This window comes from Cherax quadricarinatus, chromosome 15 (assembly GCF_038502225.1).
Source record: "Cherax quadricarinatus isolate ZL_2023a chromosome 15, ASM3850222v1, whole genome shotgun sequence".
NCBI classification, from domain to species: Eukaryota; Metazoa; Arthropoda; class Malacostraca; order Decapoda; family Parastacidae; genus Cherax; species Cherax quadricarinatus.
The window spans coordinates 733,821-753,855 of record NC_091306.1 but is presented as its reverse complement, the minus strand read 5'-3'; the positions used below and the strand labels follow the sequence as shown (position 1 = coordinate 753,855).

The window sequence follows — 20,035 nt, the reverse complement described above, 5'->3', positions numbered from 1 at the left end:
TACCTTCTTACATCTGTGGTGGGGATGGTGCCCCGCACTCTACCTTCTTACATCTGTGGTGGGGATGGTGCCCCGCACTCTACCTTCTTACATCTGTGGTGGGGATGGTGCCCCGCACTCTACCTTCTTACATCTGTGGTGGGGATGGTGCCCAGTTTTCTTCCTCCTCATCGTTGTACTTTCACTACCTTGTTGAATTAAACTTTATTGAAATTCTTTTCATTAGCTGTAATTTCTGACCTTAATATTCGTTTATTTTCTAATCAGTTTGAGAAGGTTTGTTAACTGGGTTAGCAATCATTATAACAAACTGTGAGTAGTCGTTTTTTTTTTTGGATTTTTTTTTAATTTGCGCCCCTACGCACAGGAGAAGACCGGAAACAGACTACAGACTAGTACATATATGCTACAAAATTCAAACAACTGAAAGGTTCAGGGAGTAACCATAACTAAGACCACGCAGCAGGAGGTATACATCAAATCAACAAGCACGGCGGTGTATGTTGCTGTTTTCACGAGTGTTGCATTGTGCTTTATAACCAATATTGGTTCAGCATTTTTCCATTAAATACATATTGATAATTCAACAGTATTGTGGCTGGTGAAGGGGCAGCTCTCTTAGAAATAAAATGTTGAGAGAATGTTGTACATCATTATCTTTCTGGCGCCACGCTTGATCTCTGGATATTAACATCAGGTGACTTACCAAACAACTTCGCACAAGGCGGCCTAGGCAACGATTTTACTGCGAATTTATTAAAATCACTCGGAACTAATCAATTCACGTGTTAGTAAGGTAATGTAGCTCGTGGTATTGAGTAAAAAATTGACGACGAAAGCATTGCTTACCTTACAATCTAAATAGCAGGAGAGGGAGAGGTGTTTGTAGGTAGCCAGATGAACGATGATAGCTGTTCCCCCATGACCTTGGTGGGTTGTGCACACGTACATGCCATCCCGGACATTCCTCTACTGATGCTCACACCCACTTAACAACACGCTTGTGAACACTTACACTTGCATCAGTAAATATTTACAGCCCCAACAGGCATCACGCACACTATCACTGCTCGCATCCATCAGTGCTCTCGGCGCCCCGTGAGACAACTGTCGTATTTTCCAATCAAACGTAAACACCATCCAAAACCAAGTGGGATGGAGCAGACGATCAACAGTCCAAGATATTTCTGAGTGAGTCGCAAATGCTAGCCCTCAGGTGTAGGTAGGCAGGGAGGGAGTGCCACAGCTGCACACAGGACAGTGATGATGATGTAGGTGCCACTGCGGCCAGCCACACAAGCCAGGGGGGCAGCGGCTGCCAGATAGTGTTATATGTAACCACAGTTACCCAGCCTCAGTTTCCCTTCCGCATAGAGTTTTTTCTTCCTTTGCAGTGCCTTCGTGAATCGTTATCTTTTTAAGCTGCTTGCCTGCTCGGGATGTATGCTCCTCGAGATCCCTGCAGTTAGAAATTGTTTAAATAATAACTGGAATATTTATTCAAGTGGAAGCTCTGCGGCCGGAAATCTGGTCACTTTCTATCAGAGCGGTCAGCTTACGTTATTGTCCTGCTCGTTTCCACGAGCTCCGTTTGTACGTAGGACATATTGAGCTTAATTAAATTTAATGTTACGGTTTTGGGTGTGGGCAGAGGGTACACCAGAGATAGGTTCATTCCTAAGAATATCTCACTTGAGAAACTGGGTTTAAAGGGATGTGGGGGAGAGATAAGTATCCTGGAAATGGCCGTCCGCACAGTTTGTTTACGAGTGTAGCATTCTTATTTTAGAAGATGTGTGTGTGTGTGTGTGTGTGTGTGTGTGTGTGTGTGTGTGTGTATACTCACCTATATGTGGTTCCAGGGGTCAAGTCTCATCTGGCTCCTCTTCGCTGTCTGGTACTGAGTTTAGTCTCTTCTGGCTTGGAGAGCCTTGTCATACCTCTTCTTACAGCTATGTATAGAGCTTGCCTCTGCCACTCCATTATCCACTTCCTGACAACTCTTAGACTGAAGAAATGCTTCCTAACATCACTATGATTAGTTTTTGTTTTCAGCTTCCACCTGTGCCCTGTATTCCCGTTTCCCATCACTTAAACAATCTGTCTCTCTCCATCCTGTCACTTCCTCTCAGTATTATGTACAGTGTTATCATATTACCTTCCTAGTTCTCTTTCCACTATGTCATCAGCGTAACATTTTCTTTAATCTTATGCTATAAATCTTCGACAATTTGCTGGAGTGCTAAGTAGCTGCCTGTTCTATTTGTGATTTCGAACGTTGGGCCGTGGACAACAAAGTTTGGGAACCACTGCCAGAGTCTAGGGAAAGCCTTTCTACGATCGTGTCTAGCGATCAGTGGACGAAGACGTACCTCTCACATACCATTTACCGGTTTCGAGAGTTTTCCCTCAGTTCAGCCCTGGGATCAGGCTTATCTGGCGCTTATCTAGCCAACCAAGCTGTTGCTGCTGACGGTCCGCTGGCCCACATATCCATCACAGCCTGGTTGATTCGGCACTTACCTTCATTGGGCTTCTTCTTCAAAACTTTTACATTTTTTGCTGCAGTATTCTTGATATCTTTTGGTAAGAGGCTGAATAGTCCGCACCCACGAATTTTGAAACAATATTCTCTTATTGTGCCCACGGTTCCCTTGCTTTTCAACTAGTTTATTTTACATTTTCTCCCTTATCTCCCACTCCAGTATGTTATGATAGATATAGTTCCTTGATAATGTGAGAAGCCACGAAATCGCTTGGAATTTCACTATTCTTTCACAGTGGTTGTTTTGCTTCTTTATATATATATATATATATATATATATATATATATATATATGTATATATATGTATATATATGTATATATATGTGTGTGTGTGTGTGTGTGTGTACTCACCTATTTGTGGTTGCAGGGGTCGAGTCTTAGCTCCTGGCCCCGCCTCTTCACCGGTTGCTACTGGGTTGTGTGTGTGTGTGTTCTCACCTGATTGAGGTTGCAGGGGACGAGACACAGCTCCTGGCCCCGCCTCTTCACTGATCGCTACTAGGTCCTCTCTCTGCTTTCAGAGCTTTGTCATAACTCGTCTTAAAGCTATGTATGGTTCCTGCCTCCACTACATCACTTGTTAGGCTATTCCACTTCCTGATGACTCTATGACTGAAGAAATACTTCCTAACATCCCTATGACTCGTCTGAGTCTTCAGCTTCCAATTGTGACCCCTTGTTTCTGTGTCCCATCTCTGGAACAACCTGTCTCTGTCTACCTTATCTATTCCACGTGTGTGTGTGTGTGTGTGTGTGTGTGTGTGTGTGTGTGTGTGTGTACTCACCTAGTTGTGGTTGCAGGGGCCGAGTCATAGCTCCTGGCCCCACCTCTTCACTGGTCGCTACTGGGTCATTTTCCCTGAACCATGAGCTTTATCATACCTCTGCTTAAAGCTATGTATGGATCCTGCCTTCACTACATCGCTTCCCAAACTGTTCCACTTCCTGACTACTCAGTGACTGAAGAAATACTTCCTAACATCCCTGTGATTCATCTGTGTCTTCAACTTCCAACTGTGTCCTCTTGTTGCTGTGTCCCATCTCTGGAACATTCTGTCTCTGTCCACCTTGTCAATTCCTCTCAATATTTTATGTGTCGTTATCATGTCAGCTCCTATCTCTCCTGTCCTCCAGTGTCGTCAGGTCGATTTCCCTTAACCTCTCCTCGTAGGACATACCCTTAGCTCTGGGACCAGTCTTGTTGCAAACCTTTGCACTTTCTCTAGTTTCTTTACGTGCTTGGCTAGGTGTGGGTTCCAAACTGGTGCCGCATACTCCAATATGGGCCTAACGTACACAGTGTACAGGGTCCTGAATGATTCCTTATTAAGATGTCGGAATGCTGTTCTTAGGTTTGCTAGGCGCCCATATGCTGCAGCCGTTATTTGGTTGATGTGCGCCTCAGGAGATGTGCCTGGTGTTATACTCGCCCCAAGATCTTTTTCCTTGAGTGAGGTTTGTAGTCTCTGGCCCTCTAGACTGTACTCCGTCTGCGGTCTTCTTTGCCCTTCCCCAATCTTCATGACTTTGCACTTGGTGGGGTTGAACTCCAGGAGCCAATTGCTGGACCAGGTCTGCAGCCTGTCCAGATCCCTTTGTAGTTCTGCCTGGTCTTCGATCGAATGAATTCTTCTCATCAACTTCACGTCATCTGCAAACAGGGACACTTCGAAGTCTATTCCTTCCGTCATGTCGTTCACAAATACCAGAAACAGCACTGGTCCTAGAACTGGCCCTTGCGGGACCCCACTCGTCACAGGTGCCCACTCTGGCATTCTGTGTGTGTATGTGTGTGACACACACTGCGAGAGTTCCCAGGTATTTGACTTGATGCTGGCGAAGGGCTCTTGATCCAAAGAAGTGGAGATACCGCCTCCTCTTCCTGAGGTCAAACCATGTTACCTCATTTTCCTCAGGCTGTGTGCTAACCCTACGAGTTTAGCTCTTTCACATGAATATGATAGTTATGGTTTCCTCAGAAAAGCCACATCTACAGATATACAAACCTGGTACAACATATTCTGTCATCAATATACTGTCTTGAGTATACCTTGCTGTGTCACACTCTGTACTAGCATACCTAGCTGTGCCACACCCTGTACGAGCATACCTAGCTGTGTCACACCCTGTACGAGCATACCTTGTACCCTGTACGAGCATACCCTGCTGTATCACACACTGTACGAGTATATCTCACTGTGTTACATCCTCTACTAGCATTCCTTACTGTGTCACACCCACTATGAGCATATCCCACTGTGTCACACCCTGCAAGAGCATACCTCACTGTGTCACACCCTGTACGAGCATACCTCACTGTGTCACACCCTGTACGAGCATACCTCACTGTGTCACACCCTGTACGAGCATACCTCACTGTCACACCCTGTACGAGCATACCTCACTGTGTCACACCCTGTACGAGCATACCTCACTGTGTCACACCCTGTACGAGCATACCTCAATTTGTCACACCCTGTACGAGCATACCTCACTGTGTCACACCCTGCATTCCCTGCTTGATATGATCTTAGACAAGTAAGACTTCCTTATAAGGATAAGTTAACAACGACAAAGCATCACTTCCTGAACAACGGCCGTTATGTGATCTTTCACTCTTCTAGTTTTTATATTGGAGGTCTCACAGCCGACTGTTAACTTACTTAAGACGGTCTTGATACACACAAGTAAGTATGGGAGTATAGTTTTACTCGTATGTGTAAATATACACTTGTACATGTATGTTTGCAAACATATTCACCTATGTAGATATTTTCAAAGTTTGTTTTTGTGGTGTTTTTAATGTTTTAATGTGGATGGGTTCCAGTTTTGCATTATGGGGAATTTAGATTAATATGGAAATTATTATTAGGTCAGTCGGCCTAAACCATCTTTCTAAGAATTCTGTTTTATTTATAAAGAATGTATACATCGGTAGCATGCTGTTACCATATTATTCTGTATGACAGTTACACAGTGGGAAGAAAAGCTAGCCATATTTCCCTGTCATATTCCATCACGCTGGATGGGTCACTTACAAAGTGTTGAAATCTGTCAACCTGAGCTGGGAGAATTAGGATGACAATGAGGATACCGTCAGGGATCATAATATATTTTAAACAAAACTAGATACATCTGCAGTGTACTGCTACCTTATTCTATATGATTATCATATAGAATAAGGTAGCAGTACACTGCTTTTGTTCCCACTGTCTAATTATTAGAGAGTGGGAACAAAAGTTAGCTATGTTTTCGTGTCATATTCCATCATGCAGGACGAGGCTCATACAAGTTGACGAAATAAGTCAGCCTGAGATAGAAGACTTCAGAGGGGAACGAGGATATCGTCAGGTATTCCAGCAAGGGTTCATCAGCTACGGCAGCTTCAAGGGTTTCCTTCCACCATAGCTGGAGTTATTATCACTTGGGTATTATCATCTCTCAGAATAGCCTAGCCTGTACACAGGAGAAATGGAATTTTTATAAATATATCTCCTTCATTCTAGAGCGAAGGCAAGATAACTTATACACCTGGTTACCTGGAGGTTATTCCGGGGATCAACGCCCCCGCGGCCCGGTCCATGACCAGGCCTCCCGATGGATCAGGGCCTGATCAACTAGGCTGTTACTGCTGGCCGCACGCAGTCCAACGTACAAGCCACAGCCTGGCTGATCCGGCACTGACTTTAGGTATCTGTCCAGCTCTCTCTTGAAGGCAGCCAGGGGTTTGTTGGCAATTCCCCTAATGCTTGATGGGAGGCTGTTGAACAGTCTTGGGCCCCGGACACTTACGGTGTTTTCTCTTAGTGTACCAATGGCGCCCCTACTTCCAGAGGTTGCCGAGGAAAAAGGAGTTGAGCATTGCGCAGGTATTACAGTTTGCACACACACTCTTGAATATCTATACATATACACTTTCACACTTATGTATATGCATTTACATAAAAACATACATAATACACTCATATACATACATAAAAAATACACATATATGCATTATACAACTGCATACAACTGAGGCGTCTCTAAACTGCTGATGAATGCTGGCAAATTAAATATGGAGAAGTAGATCCTCAAGTGCCCCGAGGTGGATCAGTAATTAACACAGTTTGATGCACTTCACTCCAGAGACTGGAGGAAGTCACTAACAGCCTGACTGAAATGTTGAGGAAAGCAGTAAATCTACGGGAACACAACTCCACGCTTTGTACTAGACCTCCACATTCCACACTCTCCACACCCTCCACACTCTCCACACTCTCCACACTCTCCACACTCTCCACACTCTCCACACTCTCCACACTCTCCACACTCTCCACACTCTCCACACTCTCCACACTCTCCACACTCTCCACACTCTCCACACTCCACACTCTCCACACTCTCCACATCCTCAGCGTAGTAATTAACAACGTAATTTTTTCCGAAATTATAATTTAACTGCAGTAATCAGTTCAGTTTATTGCTTTAATCGGTAAATAATGTAACTTCTCTGATGAGTGAAATAATGTGGCTCATGGTGTGGCTTTTGTTGTAATTAAGAGTGGCTCATTGTGGATCATAATTAGTACGGATCATAGTGTGGCTTAGCGTGGATCATAGTGTGACTGTGCGGACTGTAGAGTGATTTAGTATGGCTCAAGGTTTGACTTATGCCATGGCTCATGGTGCGACTTATGCCATGGCTCATGGTGCGACTCATGCCATGGCTCATGGTGCGACTCGTAAAATTGTTTATAGTGTAACTCTAGACCGGGTCTACAGTGTGGCTTATGACTATGTTTCGTAGTGTGGCCTGTGGTGACACAAGGTGTGGCTTATGCTAATCAGAGTATGGCTCATAGCGACGATATCGACAACAGGACAGGATAAAATGATAGGACGGCTGAATACGGTCCTGTGTTGGGATCTTCGTTATTGCCATGCAAGTGATACAACGGAATGAGAGAACACGGTATATATTTAATGGAGAAATCATGTTACTAGTGAAGACTAAGTGACGCCACCTGACTATATATTTAAGATATTCTCTTCCTCTTTCTCTCTCTTCTCTCACGATCGCCCTTGTTGCTACTGTTTAGTTCGTAGGGTGAGGAAAGAATTTATATTAATATTTACTAATGTATACAGAAATATACAAAGATACACATAAAATATCACTCAGAAACAGATCGCTCACTTCCAAAACGAGGTAGTTCAAGCAGGCTTGTAAAATGGCCGTTAATCACTGTAAGATATTTGAAAATTTCTGATATAACCTTGACTTTGCATAGGAAATTTCTGCGACACTGGTCCATTATGGACTATTTTCATTTGTAATAGTAGTAGTAGTAGTAGTAATAGTAATTGTAGTAGTACTGGTTTTAGTAGTAGTAATGGTAGTGATATTAGTAGTATAATAGCGGTAGAAGTAGTAGTAATAGTAGTAACAGTAATAGTAGTAGTGTTGTAGTAGTAGCAGTAGTAGAAGTATTAAAAGTAATAATAGTGGCAGTAGTAGTAGTAGTTATATTAGTAAGAGTGGCTAGATAGTTTTATTGATGACTTTATGGTTTTTAGGAAAATTTACTTCCCATCTCCAGGACTTGAGTCCTGGAGATGGGAAGTACAGTGCCTGCACTCTGAAGGAGGGGTGTTAATGTTGCAGTTTAAAAACTGTAGTGTAAAGCACCCTTCTGGCAAGACAGTGATGGAGTGAATGATGGTGAAAGTTTTTCTTTTTCAGGCCACCCTGCCTTGGTGGGAATCGGCCAGTGTGATAATAAAAAAAAAATCTATTAACTACCATAAATAACAAACTACTGGGACTACACTAAACAAATTTGGGTGCGGATTTTCATTTCCCCCAGCCTATTTAGTTATAGTATTTATGATGGCAGTCATGTGTATTAATTGGTATAATAACATTGTGGAAATATTATCTGATCATTATTGGCTGATTACTGTAATTTAGTATTATTTCATGTGGTCCTCAGAAATATTAATAACAGGTAACACACTCCATTTCTCACTTCAGCTTTCATTCCTGTTTATGGCATTATTGTAAATCTTTCTCCCTCATTACCCTTTTTAATACACACACACACACACACACACACACACACACACACACACACACACACACACACACACACACACACACACACACACACACACACACACACACACACACACACACACATACATAAACACACACACACACACACACATACGCGGGGCCAGGAGCTGAGTCTCGACCCCTGCAACCACAATTAGGTGAGTACACACACACACACACACACACACACACACACACACACAGAGGAAGAAGGCAGGAACCATACATAGTTTTAAGAAGAGGTATGACAAAGCTCAGGAAGCAGAGAGGGAGAGGACCTAGTAGCGATCAGTGAAGCGGCGGGGCCAGGAGCTGAGTATCGACCCCTGCAGCCACAATTAGGTGAGTACAATTAGGTGAGGTGAGTACACACACACACACACACACACACACACACACACACACAGACACACAGACACACACACACACACACACACACACACACACACACACACACACACACACACACACACACACACACACACACACACACACACACACAGAGGAAGGAGGCAGGAACCATACATAGTTTTAAGAAGAGGTATGACAAAGCTCAGGAAGCAGAGAGAGAAAGAGGATCCAGTAGCGATCAGTGAAGAGGCGGGGCCAGGAGCTGAGTCTCGACCCCTGCAACCACAATTAGGTGAGTACAATTAGGTGAGTACACACACACACACACACACACACACACACACACACACATATATATATATATATATATATATATATATATATATATATATATATATATATATATATATATATATATATATATATATATATATATATATAGTGTTGTGAACTAGTGACTGTTGGGTGATTTCTTTAACTAACTAAATTAAAAATGATTATTAGCCTTACAAGTAAATATAATCCGAGAGTTTTTTTATTAAGTGTAAAAAGCTGACGATGTTAAGTCCAGATAATGATTAAGATTTACGAGCTAAGTTTTAAGAGTATTAAGACTGATTAAGATTTTAGATTTAATTCTTAAGAATGTTAAGAGTGTTCCTGAGTTTGTATGTGAGAGAGTTTTAATTGATGCATGGAACTTAGTGGGTTCACTGGGCCAGTAGGCCTACTACAGTGTTCCGCCTTTCTTATGTTCTTAGGGGCAGAGTCACTGGCTCCCTATCTTCATCATTTCTCGTGAAGGATCAGAAGAATAGAACAAAGTGATCTTCATTTAGTGTGCGTTGTGCTTGAAAATATGAATCTTGTTTTTAATATGTATCAGGGGATGGATATGCCTATAGCCCAGCTGGTAATATTAGAGAAAGAATTTGTGAATCAATTTATAAGTGCAACTCTCGTTGACACACTAACTGAGGTGATGAAGAGTGCAGTAGATAATGGTTGTAACATGAGGTAAGTAACCCCTTTCTCACAGAATGATCTTCTTCCACCTATATTTAGTGAAATACCAATGACCTCCATTCATTATGCAAGGACAGAATCAGTAATTGCAAAAAGCGTCCAGGAAGTTCTACATAAAGTGCTGCAGTCAAGCACTCCTGTCGACCCGAGTATTGTGAACATACCTATGAGTAATGTGTCAGCAGTAATTTCTCAAGTGCTACTCGAAGAAATAACGAATTTCAGCCTGTTGCATGAACGAAGAGGTAAACCAGTAAACCTAAAGACAGTATCTGGAGCTGAAGAACTTCAGCCTGCCATTAGTACGACGATGATCAAACAGGATCACCGACGGATTTCAATGAATCATTGTTACTACCCCTTCAAGAGGTGAATGACATGATATCATTTTGGTCCAGAATGTGTTAATCAGTGTCGCCCGAGTGTGATTACCGAAGCTGACATATTTAACACTACGCCTACACCTCAAGAATAGGATTTGGGAAGAACGCCCCTGAAGAACAGAAATATTGAATTTTAAGGTATCACCACTCGAATCAAATCCAAGAGTTCTTTCCTGGTGAGAGCTGACCTTTCTATCAGTAAGCAACCAAGGTACACCTGCTTAGAGCCCAGCCTTCCAAGCACCATCCACACCACCTGTACCTGTATCTCCGCCAGTCTCCCCGACACGCGTGATTTAGTGTACGTATGTTTTGAGATTCAAGAAGAATGGAGGCAGAGGCAGGGAGAATAGGAGAAGCAGCTAGACTTTGCTATCCTACTCCATATGGGGACGGTGAGTGGCTGGTGAACTGACCGTTGCCACTCATTTTATGAGACAAGCTGGCTGATGTCCCCACGATAACTTATTCTGAGAAAATTTTTCCCTCATTTCTTCTGTTGCTATTCTTGCAACATTGAATAGCTCCTGATGACGCACGGAAACTTGTGAAAGTACTTAAGCTGAAGAGTTCCATCCTCCGTGGTTTATCTTGCCACTGTATTGCATACATACATATATGTATGCAATACATTTCGGTGTGACTTTGTCAATGGTCCAAGTCGGACCGAAACGTCATCGTAAGCTTCTCTCTTTTATGTGCGGGTTATTTGTGTATATATAATTCAAGTTTCTCTGTGACTTGAAAAAGACCACTGCATGGGCGAAACATTATCAGCAAGTTATCACATTACGCTACATTTGTGTCTGTTTCCATCGTGCAGGTATTTTCTGCTTATTTCTCCCTCTAAGTTGAACTCTGTGAAGACTTGAACCATTTTTTGATCTATATATCTTGTGTTTTTTTTTTATATATCGGTTTGCATCTTGAGAAGTTTCTGAACGTGTTGTGTTGAAGCATTCATTACGTCTAATTTTTTGTATCAACCAGCCCTGCCTTACCTGGTTTTTTTCCAGTTTTGTCAGTCTGTACTTCCAGCTATTACTTTTTATGCTGGTATAAAGACAGCTTTTTTGACGCAATGTCCTTCGCCATCTTCTAAAGAAAGGGCTACTCAAAATTTTCATTATATCTTGAAAAGTATGTTTTTTTTCCTTTCTCCAGTAATCTTCCATATAAATATTTTCTTTGTGTGTGCGTATGTGTGTCATCGCACTTGCGTGGTTTTGGCAATTGCGTCTTTCCCTGAAATTCTTCAAGCCTCGAAAGTTTTGAATTGTCTTTTTATATTACACCCGAAATTGAAGCAAAATAGACCGATTTCCCCGAACGGGGAAATATTTTGTTGACTGTTGGTGACGCTGTTGTCATTTGCTGTGTCTGCAGTTGCTGCTGCTGATGATGCTGCTGCAGCTGCTGTGGCTGATGATGCTACTGCTGCTGCTTTGTGGCAGTAGTGTTTTATAGACTACTTGCGTGGGGACGAATTTTGTCTGCTGATGAGTGAGGACAATATTTCGCTCTCTTCTGGTGCTCCAGGTTATTATTTTGCTTTCTGCTGTTGTCGTCTGATACAATTTGATCTTTTTTTTGGAAGTATGAGATTTTGATATTTAATAATGTTTATTGAAATTTGATGCTGTTAAATTCTATTATTCAGTTGCCTATTTTTGTTTGTTAAACTTATATATTCTGCCCTTATCTAGGTTAACATTTCCTTGTCCAGCATAATGTAATTAAATCAAGTTTGTTTTATTGTTAAGGGAGATGAACGTTTTTCTTCTGTTTTCTCTATATTCCTTTCTTATTACTTGTTTTTGTTTGCTGCATTAGATTTTTGTTTGCTACTGTGCAAACAAAAATCTAATGGGTGTAACTACAAGATTCCTTGTAAAAAAATATGATAAAGTTTATTACGGTCAAACTGGGAAAAGCTTTGAGCTTAGATTAAAACAAAATAAATATATCATTAGAACTGGACAAGATTCTAATGCTCTGTTTATTCATGTGAGAGATTTTAACCATTTATTTGATTTTCAGAAGACTGAAAAAGTTATATCAAGTAGGTCGATGGTCGAGGGAAATATAACAGAATCATGTTTCATAAAAATAGTTTTGAAAATAATATGAATATTGCTTTTTGTTATACAAATTGGATTAATTTATAATTAATAAAATTTGAGGAGAATTTAAGATATATTAGACAAGTTAAATTCTTAAAGCATGGTTAGAATATAAGCTGGGTTTGACAGATCCTTCACTACCTACCTACATCATCAAAGAGAGGTCAGGTGTTGTAAGGTGACCGCGAGGTGTAGTCTCGTCCTTATATACTTTCCTGCTTATCTTTAACTGCCGTGAAAAAATTGTGAACCTCCAAGTGCTTTCGTGATTTCTCACATTCTCTAGGATTTGTAAAAATAATAGAACAGCAGAAGGCATATAAGGGCAAGATTACACTTCACACTTCCCTTTATGATGACTTGTCACATTCAGGTTGAAGCTTCTTCATTTCTTCTATCAGATTCATTAATATTACTATTAATATATTCATGGTGAGGCGCTAAACCTGTTGGAGTGAAAGATCGCCTGGTTAGAATCAGGTTTGATCTGGCGAAAGGAAGGGTTGATTCAGTTCCTTGCATCATGAGTCCTTCACCAGCATCAAGGAACCCTCCCATGAAAGGAGCTTCAGTGTTACTCTGAGATATTCTGTGAACATGGTAGATGTTACGCAACGTCAGGAAACATCTGGCTGCACCAGAGGAAATTTCATTCTCGCTCCGCGTATTTTTGACATGCACTCTGAATGCTTTTTTCAACATCTGTGGCGTCTTGCTTTTGTATAGGTGGTGGTGGTATTTTATTAGTCATGAGACATATGATATTTTCTCGTGAAGTTAGTCACTGCAATTTTTGGTCGTCAGATTGAGGTCTTTCACTGCTTTACTGGTCAACCCCGAAAAAAATTTACGTGAAAGTTCATGTGATGTTTTAATCCCATATAAAAACACAATGGTCGACCACAATGCAGTGTACGAAGACTGAGGATAGGTCGTTAATTCTATACTCGCGTATAATACAGAGCTCGTGTCTTCGAACCTTTGTGCAATATGCAAATTGTTTTCCATTTGAGTGTGTTAAAGTGCCACCTTGGAGACATCATATAAACCACGACCTTCCATCCAGCGCTCCCTGTCCTCCCGCTCCAGACAGGACTCCTCACCTGTGCATTTGACCGAGAAGCAAAATATATGTGTGTTAGTTACCATTTTGTCCTATGCACATGTCGATTAGACACTAGGCCTGTTGTGTGTGTTGTGTGTGTAGTGTGTGTGTGTGTGTGTGTGTGTGTGTGTGTGTGTGTGTGTGTGTGTGTGTGTGTGTAGTGTGTGTGTGTGTGTGTGTGTACTCACCTAATTGTACTCACCTCATTGTGGTTGCAGGGGTCGAGACTCAGCTCCTGGCCCCGCCTCTTCACTGAGTGCTACTAGGTCCTCTCTCCCCCTGCTCCATGAGCTTTATCATACCTCATCTTAAACCTATGTATGGTTCCTGCCTCCACTACCGCACTTGCTAGGCTATTCCACTTCCTGACTACTCTATGACTGAAGAAATACTTCCTAACATCCCTTTGACTCATCTGGGTCTTCAGGTGTATGTGTGTGTGTGCGTGTGTGCGTGTGTGAGTGTGTGAGTGTGTGTGTGTGTGTGTGTGTGTGTGTGTGTGTGTGTGTGTGTTTGTGTGTGTGTGAGACCTGCATTATGGACCACATCTTCCCTCCACCATCTCCGTCTTCTGTCTCCACCTCGACCCTTCCTTCTACCTCGTCAGTCTTACAGTCTACTGTCAGTTCACCACCACCCCTCCCACCACAACCACCACCCCTACGGGGCCGCCTTCATTACCACCACCATCACTATTACCATCATTACCACCACAACCATTATCACCATTAACACCAGCACCACCATCATTACCTCCATTACCACCAACATCACCCACCACTAACACCTTCACTACCACCACAACACCACCACCACTACCACCTAGTGTCGATTTAGCTACAAACCCTAATACAGATTCCACTGCAGACTCGGCTACAGACTCTACCACGACCACCATTACAGATTTAGTAGAGCAGGAATCTTTGTCTGGGGACAGTGTTGGTGCAGTTCCAGCAATAACTGCTGGTGGTGACCCTGGTATGGTTGCTGAAGACAGAAGAACAGCTCTAAAAACTGCACCAACCGAGCACCCAGCAAGCACCAATTACAGCCATTTGAAAGGAAAACTGCGAATTCTATGCTTGGGGGGTATCTGTAGCAATGAAATATCTGTGAAAACGAATGAAACGTACAACTCCGGCCACCTAAAAAAAAAAAAAAAAAATTGCGGCCACCTCCTGTCCCAGGAAGTGTGTCGTTCTACCTCTTGTTAACTTTTTCACAACAAGATGAGTAATACATCAGTACAAACCCACAAACGTTGAGAAAACTAACCATAGTAGTTACAACCATTGCACAACAAGAGATTTTTGAGCACCAGGACACGGACAAAATGGAAAGAAATAACAAAAATATTCCACCACCTCGGAGCCTAGTTGGACTGGAGTCACAGCCAGTGGACCTCACTCCAGGACAACTGATGTTGTTGTCAGTGATTGATAACCAAAACTTGGTCATTATTGTTGCTTATAAGCCACCAGATGCAACTTCTCAATAGTTCAAGGAACAGCTATTGAAAATTAATTACTGTCTGGAAAATACTGTTCCAACCCCAGCATCAAATATCTTGCTACTTGGTGATTTCAATTTAAGATAAATAAAATTAAAGACTGTAGGAAATAATGTTATATTAGAGATAATCCCTGGAGGCTGCTCAGATGAAAAGTCACACACACGAGTTGTTGAATGTCTACAATAAACTCACCCTAAGCCAACAGACAGTGGAGCTAACAAGACTAGAAAACACACTTGACCTTATTTTCACGAATAATGATGACATTATACGAAATATAACAGTATCAAAGACAGTTAATTTTGAACACAATGTAGTTGAAGTGCAGACTTGTATGCACAGTGGTCCTGACCAGCAAAATGCATACCACCAGATATACCTGAGGACTCTCAGCACTCACAACTTCATCAAAACATCATCAACGTTGTTTGTACGTGTATGTGATCATCAGACTCCCTCACCCTCACGCAGAGCCTGTGCTCTCCTTGAGACAAGTTGTGAAAACCAGTGGTAAAAAAAATTATTTGCATGTGAAGGACCGACTTGGAATGTATTTAGGGACCCATGAATGTGTATAGTTGTATCTATGTCAATGTGAGGAGAAACTGATCTTAAAAAAAGGAGTTGTTACTATAAATATGTAAAGTATTGAAGCGTCTCTTGCAATTTCTAAAAAGTATTAGTGTCTTATTAGTCAAGTGATGGCTAAGGAAGCAAGAGGGCCGCTAGTATCAACAGCCTGGTTAACCAGAGTCAACAAGAAAGTCTGGCTTCATAGAGGGCTACGACAGTATGAAAAACCGTAGGCACATTTCACGGCTAAGTCAAATGCACTACAGGCATAGTTACAAAGAACCATTTGTACATGTTGTGCCAATTCAGTACGTTCCTGTAACCTATTTATATGCAAATTGACCAGATTTGAATCAGTTGATGCAAGATCTGTTTTGATGTGATACTTTTCATTAAATTCAAACAGATTCAACTTGGAGTCACTAAACCCACAGAAGAAGACAGCCCACGCACACTAAATCAGCCCCCGGAGGTCTGACTGAGGTAGGTGAGGGGATAATTTAATATATTACGGTCTTGGCAATAGTCACTGAAACCCTGAGGTTAGTGCATGGTCTACCTGCTACAGCCAGTAGACAGAGACACCAGTTACAGTATCGTGGCTGTAACATATCACAATGAAAGTACCTGCAATACATAGACATATACACAAAAACAATCACATGTAATACAAATACAATCAAGTATAATACGTAAAAATATTTACAAATTCAGCCACGTGTAATTAATAAAAATAAACACACATACACCTGCGTGTAATGTACAAAAAACAAAAGCACGTGTAACACAGAATCAAACACAGAACTTAATATTATACATAGAACACCAATCAAATTAAAACCGCGTGTAATACACAGAAACTAACATAAAGACAATCACGTGCAACACAGAAAAAAAGAGGCACGCGAGATGGGTTTTACTTACCCTCTGTGAACAAAGTTACCAGACAAATGCAGCCTCAGGTAAGGAAACTTTGGTGTGTGTTTGTATCTGCATTTCTTCATGCGCTTTTCAGTAAAGTTGGAGTGACTTCGTAAACACGAGTTAATGGCTGAGAGAAACGCAAAAAAAGGAAGAGGGAGAGATGATTGGATGGGTGAGGAGAGAGTGGAGGAATAGACAGAAGTGAATGGTAAAGATGGTGAAAAAGATAGTCGGGGACTTAGAGTTTGGAAAGGAAGAAAGAGGAAAGGAACAGGAAAAAGACTGAAGGGGTGAGAGAAGACGAAGGAATAAGTATTAACCAGCTAAAAGTAGGTTGGTGGTGGTAAAGGAGGAATGTGGAGAATAAATGAGAGAAAGATAAAGGGGGACTGGTAGTGGACAGGTCAAAGGCGAGTAGGAGCTGTATGACCTTCACGAGTTTAGCGCTTCCCTGTGGTTATAATAATTATAAGGGAGAGGTAGTAGTAGTAGTAGTCGTAAGGAAAAAAGTAGATTAAGAAGGACTAGAGGAGCATGGATGTGATAGGGATGAGGATGGTCAAGTAGGATAAGTAATTAAAAAAATAAGTTTATTTGGGCATAGATGCACATAAATACAAAACACACACACACACACACACACACACACACACACATAGCGATCAGTGAAGAGGCGGGGCCAGGAGCTATGTCTCGACTCCTGCAACCACAAATAGGTGAGTACACACACACACACACACACACACACACACACACGGGGGCCAGGAACTGTGACTCGACCCTCTGCAACCACAACTAGGTGAGTACACGCAAACACTTTAGAGATATACACCTCTTAGTGAATATACCGTAGGGAAGCCTGGTGAGGAGGTCCCTTCTCAAAGACGTAATTAGAGATGAAGGCCACAAGGAAGGCGCACCAGAGCAGCCAATTTCCTGGACGCTGCACCGTAGCCTTGGTGTATGGTCATAATACTGAGCTTATTATTGAAGTTATCCCCGTGGCTGGCTGGTGGCCATTTTGGGGAAATTGCCTGTTCGCTTCAGGGCTCATCCACTTTACTAAATGTCGCAACAGGCGATCGGCTCATAACTGAAAGACTCTGGGTCGAATTCTGAACTGGGAGAGATATATGGGCAAGTCTTCTAAAACCTTCTGGCTCTGTACATAGCGGCAAATAGATACTTAGGAGTTAATCAGTTGTTGAAAGTCTTATAGAAAGAAAAGAAACTATATAAGGACCTGACTGGAAACAAGCCATCCTGGCTTTCTTCAGCAACGCAGAGTTTTGCTTGCTTTTAACAAAAAAATGACGATGATGCCATGTCTCAGGCAACTCTCTGTGATATTACCGTTATGTTAGGTAAATTTTCTGTTGTTACTCTAATCGCTTTCACATTTAATTGTCCTAAACACCAAAGCAAAGTCGTATTACTTTTCAGTTCACATCCAGTCTCGCGTGAATGTTAAGTTAAATCTGTTGAGAAAATAGCAGAATCAATATTTACACTTCTTGGTATTATGGCTATAAAAAGAAGGCTGAAAACTTACAAGTTGTAAAGCAACTGAGACCAGGTAAGTCACGAATAATTGAATAACACTTACAGTATATGGGACCACATCACAGAAGATGAGACCTTCTGTGTCCAGGGAGACTGTAGATTAAACTGAGAACGAGACGCCTGAGCTACCACACTAACACAAGATAACCTGCCAACCTGCCTGTTTGTCTGTCGCGTTCATTCGTTCATTAAACCTTACGTAAATATACGCAAGCGCCATAACAACGAAGAATGAAATGGGTGGCAAGGAACCAGGGAGCATGCCGCCAGCAGGGGCACTAAGGCTCAAACACAAACATGCAATACTATAGGCAACAACCCACAGAAATACCTGCTCCCTAAACCTGGCAGACGAGAGGTCTAACACATGGCTGTTCGAAGCCAGACACGAGGAAATGTGAATTAAACTTATGTAAGGGCTGGCAAACGTCCTCTGTGATGTGGTCGCATACACTGTGTGTGTGTGTGTGTGTGTGTGTGTGTGTGTGTGTGTGTGGAGAGAGAGAAAGAGGTAAGAGAATAGTATTTAAGCGGAGTCTTGAAAAAGTCTCTAGACTTTTTCTCGAAGACATTTTAATCACTTCTCCAAGTATATATGGGACCCTATATACTGCACAACGAACGAGGGGTTTTAAACAAATAACTGCGACTGACATATGTTAGAATAAGCTCTTCAGTGTAATGATAGTAACACAGTATATCATGTTAAAGAGGTAGTGGAATCAGCTCGGCTCGAGTGCCCAATGGACTAGGAATCAGCTAAAGCAGTCGATTGAGGGCTAGGAGACCAAGAGCAATAGTTCGATCTCCGTAAATATAACTAGGTGCGAACACTCACACTTCTTCACATAAACCTGCTAGGCAGCAAATCTGTTATTTCATTCATTCTGTTACCGTTCACCAAACTGCTAACAAAAATACCCCGGTTCAGCATTGTTTACAACTCATTAAAACTTAAAGAAAGTTTAGTTTTTGAAGCACTCAGGTCTCGAGAACTCATTATTGTTGACATCCCCAAGACCGAGGCAGGAGTCCCTTGGTTCTCTTGGCTATAAGAGCGACATGCAGGCTACACCATGTAGGAGAATCGCCTCTAGCGAACATTACTACCAAATATCTCTTCAGAGCACGTCATCGCAAGCCTCGTCAAAGCAGGTGTTTACTCATTATCCTAATTAATTTGGTGATAATTGGATTCCAAAGGGCCAATGGGATTAAAGGACTCAATAGACGGGCTGGAAAAAAAAAACGCAGATTCTGTTTTGACTCGTGAGGAAAGTAAATGGCTCTTTCACCGAGCTGTCAATGATTCAGCCTCACGTACAAGTGAGTTGAAACGTTAAGCAAATTATTGTTAGTATAAAGACACGTATAGCAGAGCAAGCCTTTATTTGAACAACGCATCGCTGTGAGCGAAACGTCCATGAATACTCCTGCTTTACTTAGTTCGTGCGCCGGAGAAGATATTGATACCACCTGAGATGGAAAACCTTTCAGGTACCAATTTGTTTGTTGGATACTTATATAACCCGTCTGCCACATCATGTACTCACCTATTTGTGGTTGCAGGAGTCGATTCATAGCTCCTGGCACCGCCTCTTCGCTGGTCCCCTACTAGGTCCAATCTATTCCTCCTTCATGACCTTTATCGTACCTCACTCTCCAGACTATTCCACTTCCTGATAACTCTTTGACTGAAGAAATACTTCCTGACATACCTATGACTCATCTGAGTTTTCAACTTCCAGCTGTGACCTTTTGTTGCCGTGTCCCATTTCTGTTTACCTGGAGAGAGTTCCGGGGGTCAACGCCCCCGCGGCCCGGTCTGTGA

General features: G+C 42.0%; 1 protein-coding gene across 3 annotated transcripts in view; it reads right to left on the bottom strand.

The window, feature by feature from the left end:
- The window catches only part of LOC128692119 (serine-rich adhesin for platelets), a 580,093-nt gene that overhangs the window by 250,607 nt on the left and 309,451 nt on the right, over positions 1 to 20,035 (bottom strand). The window contains exon 1 of one of the 3 annotated variants that reach the window (XM_070085076.1): positions 850 to 1,272. The exons of the other annotated variants lie outside the window; for them this stretch is intronic. Coding sequence (XP_069941177.1) covers positions 850 to 951 — 102 coding nt within the window. The 5' untranslated portion in view covers positions 952 to 1,272. Of the gene's footprint in view, positions 1 to 849; positions 1,273 to 20,035 lie in introns of those variants that run through there. 3 annotated transcript variants of the gene reach the window in all.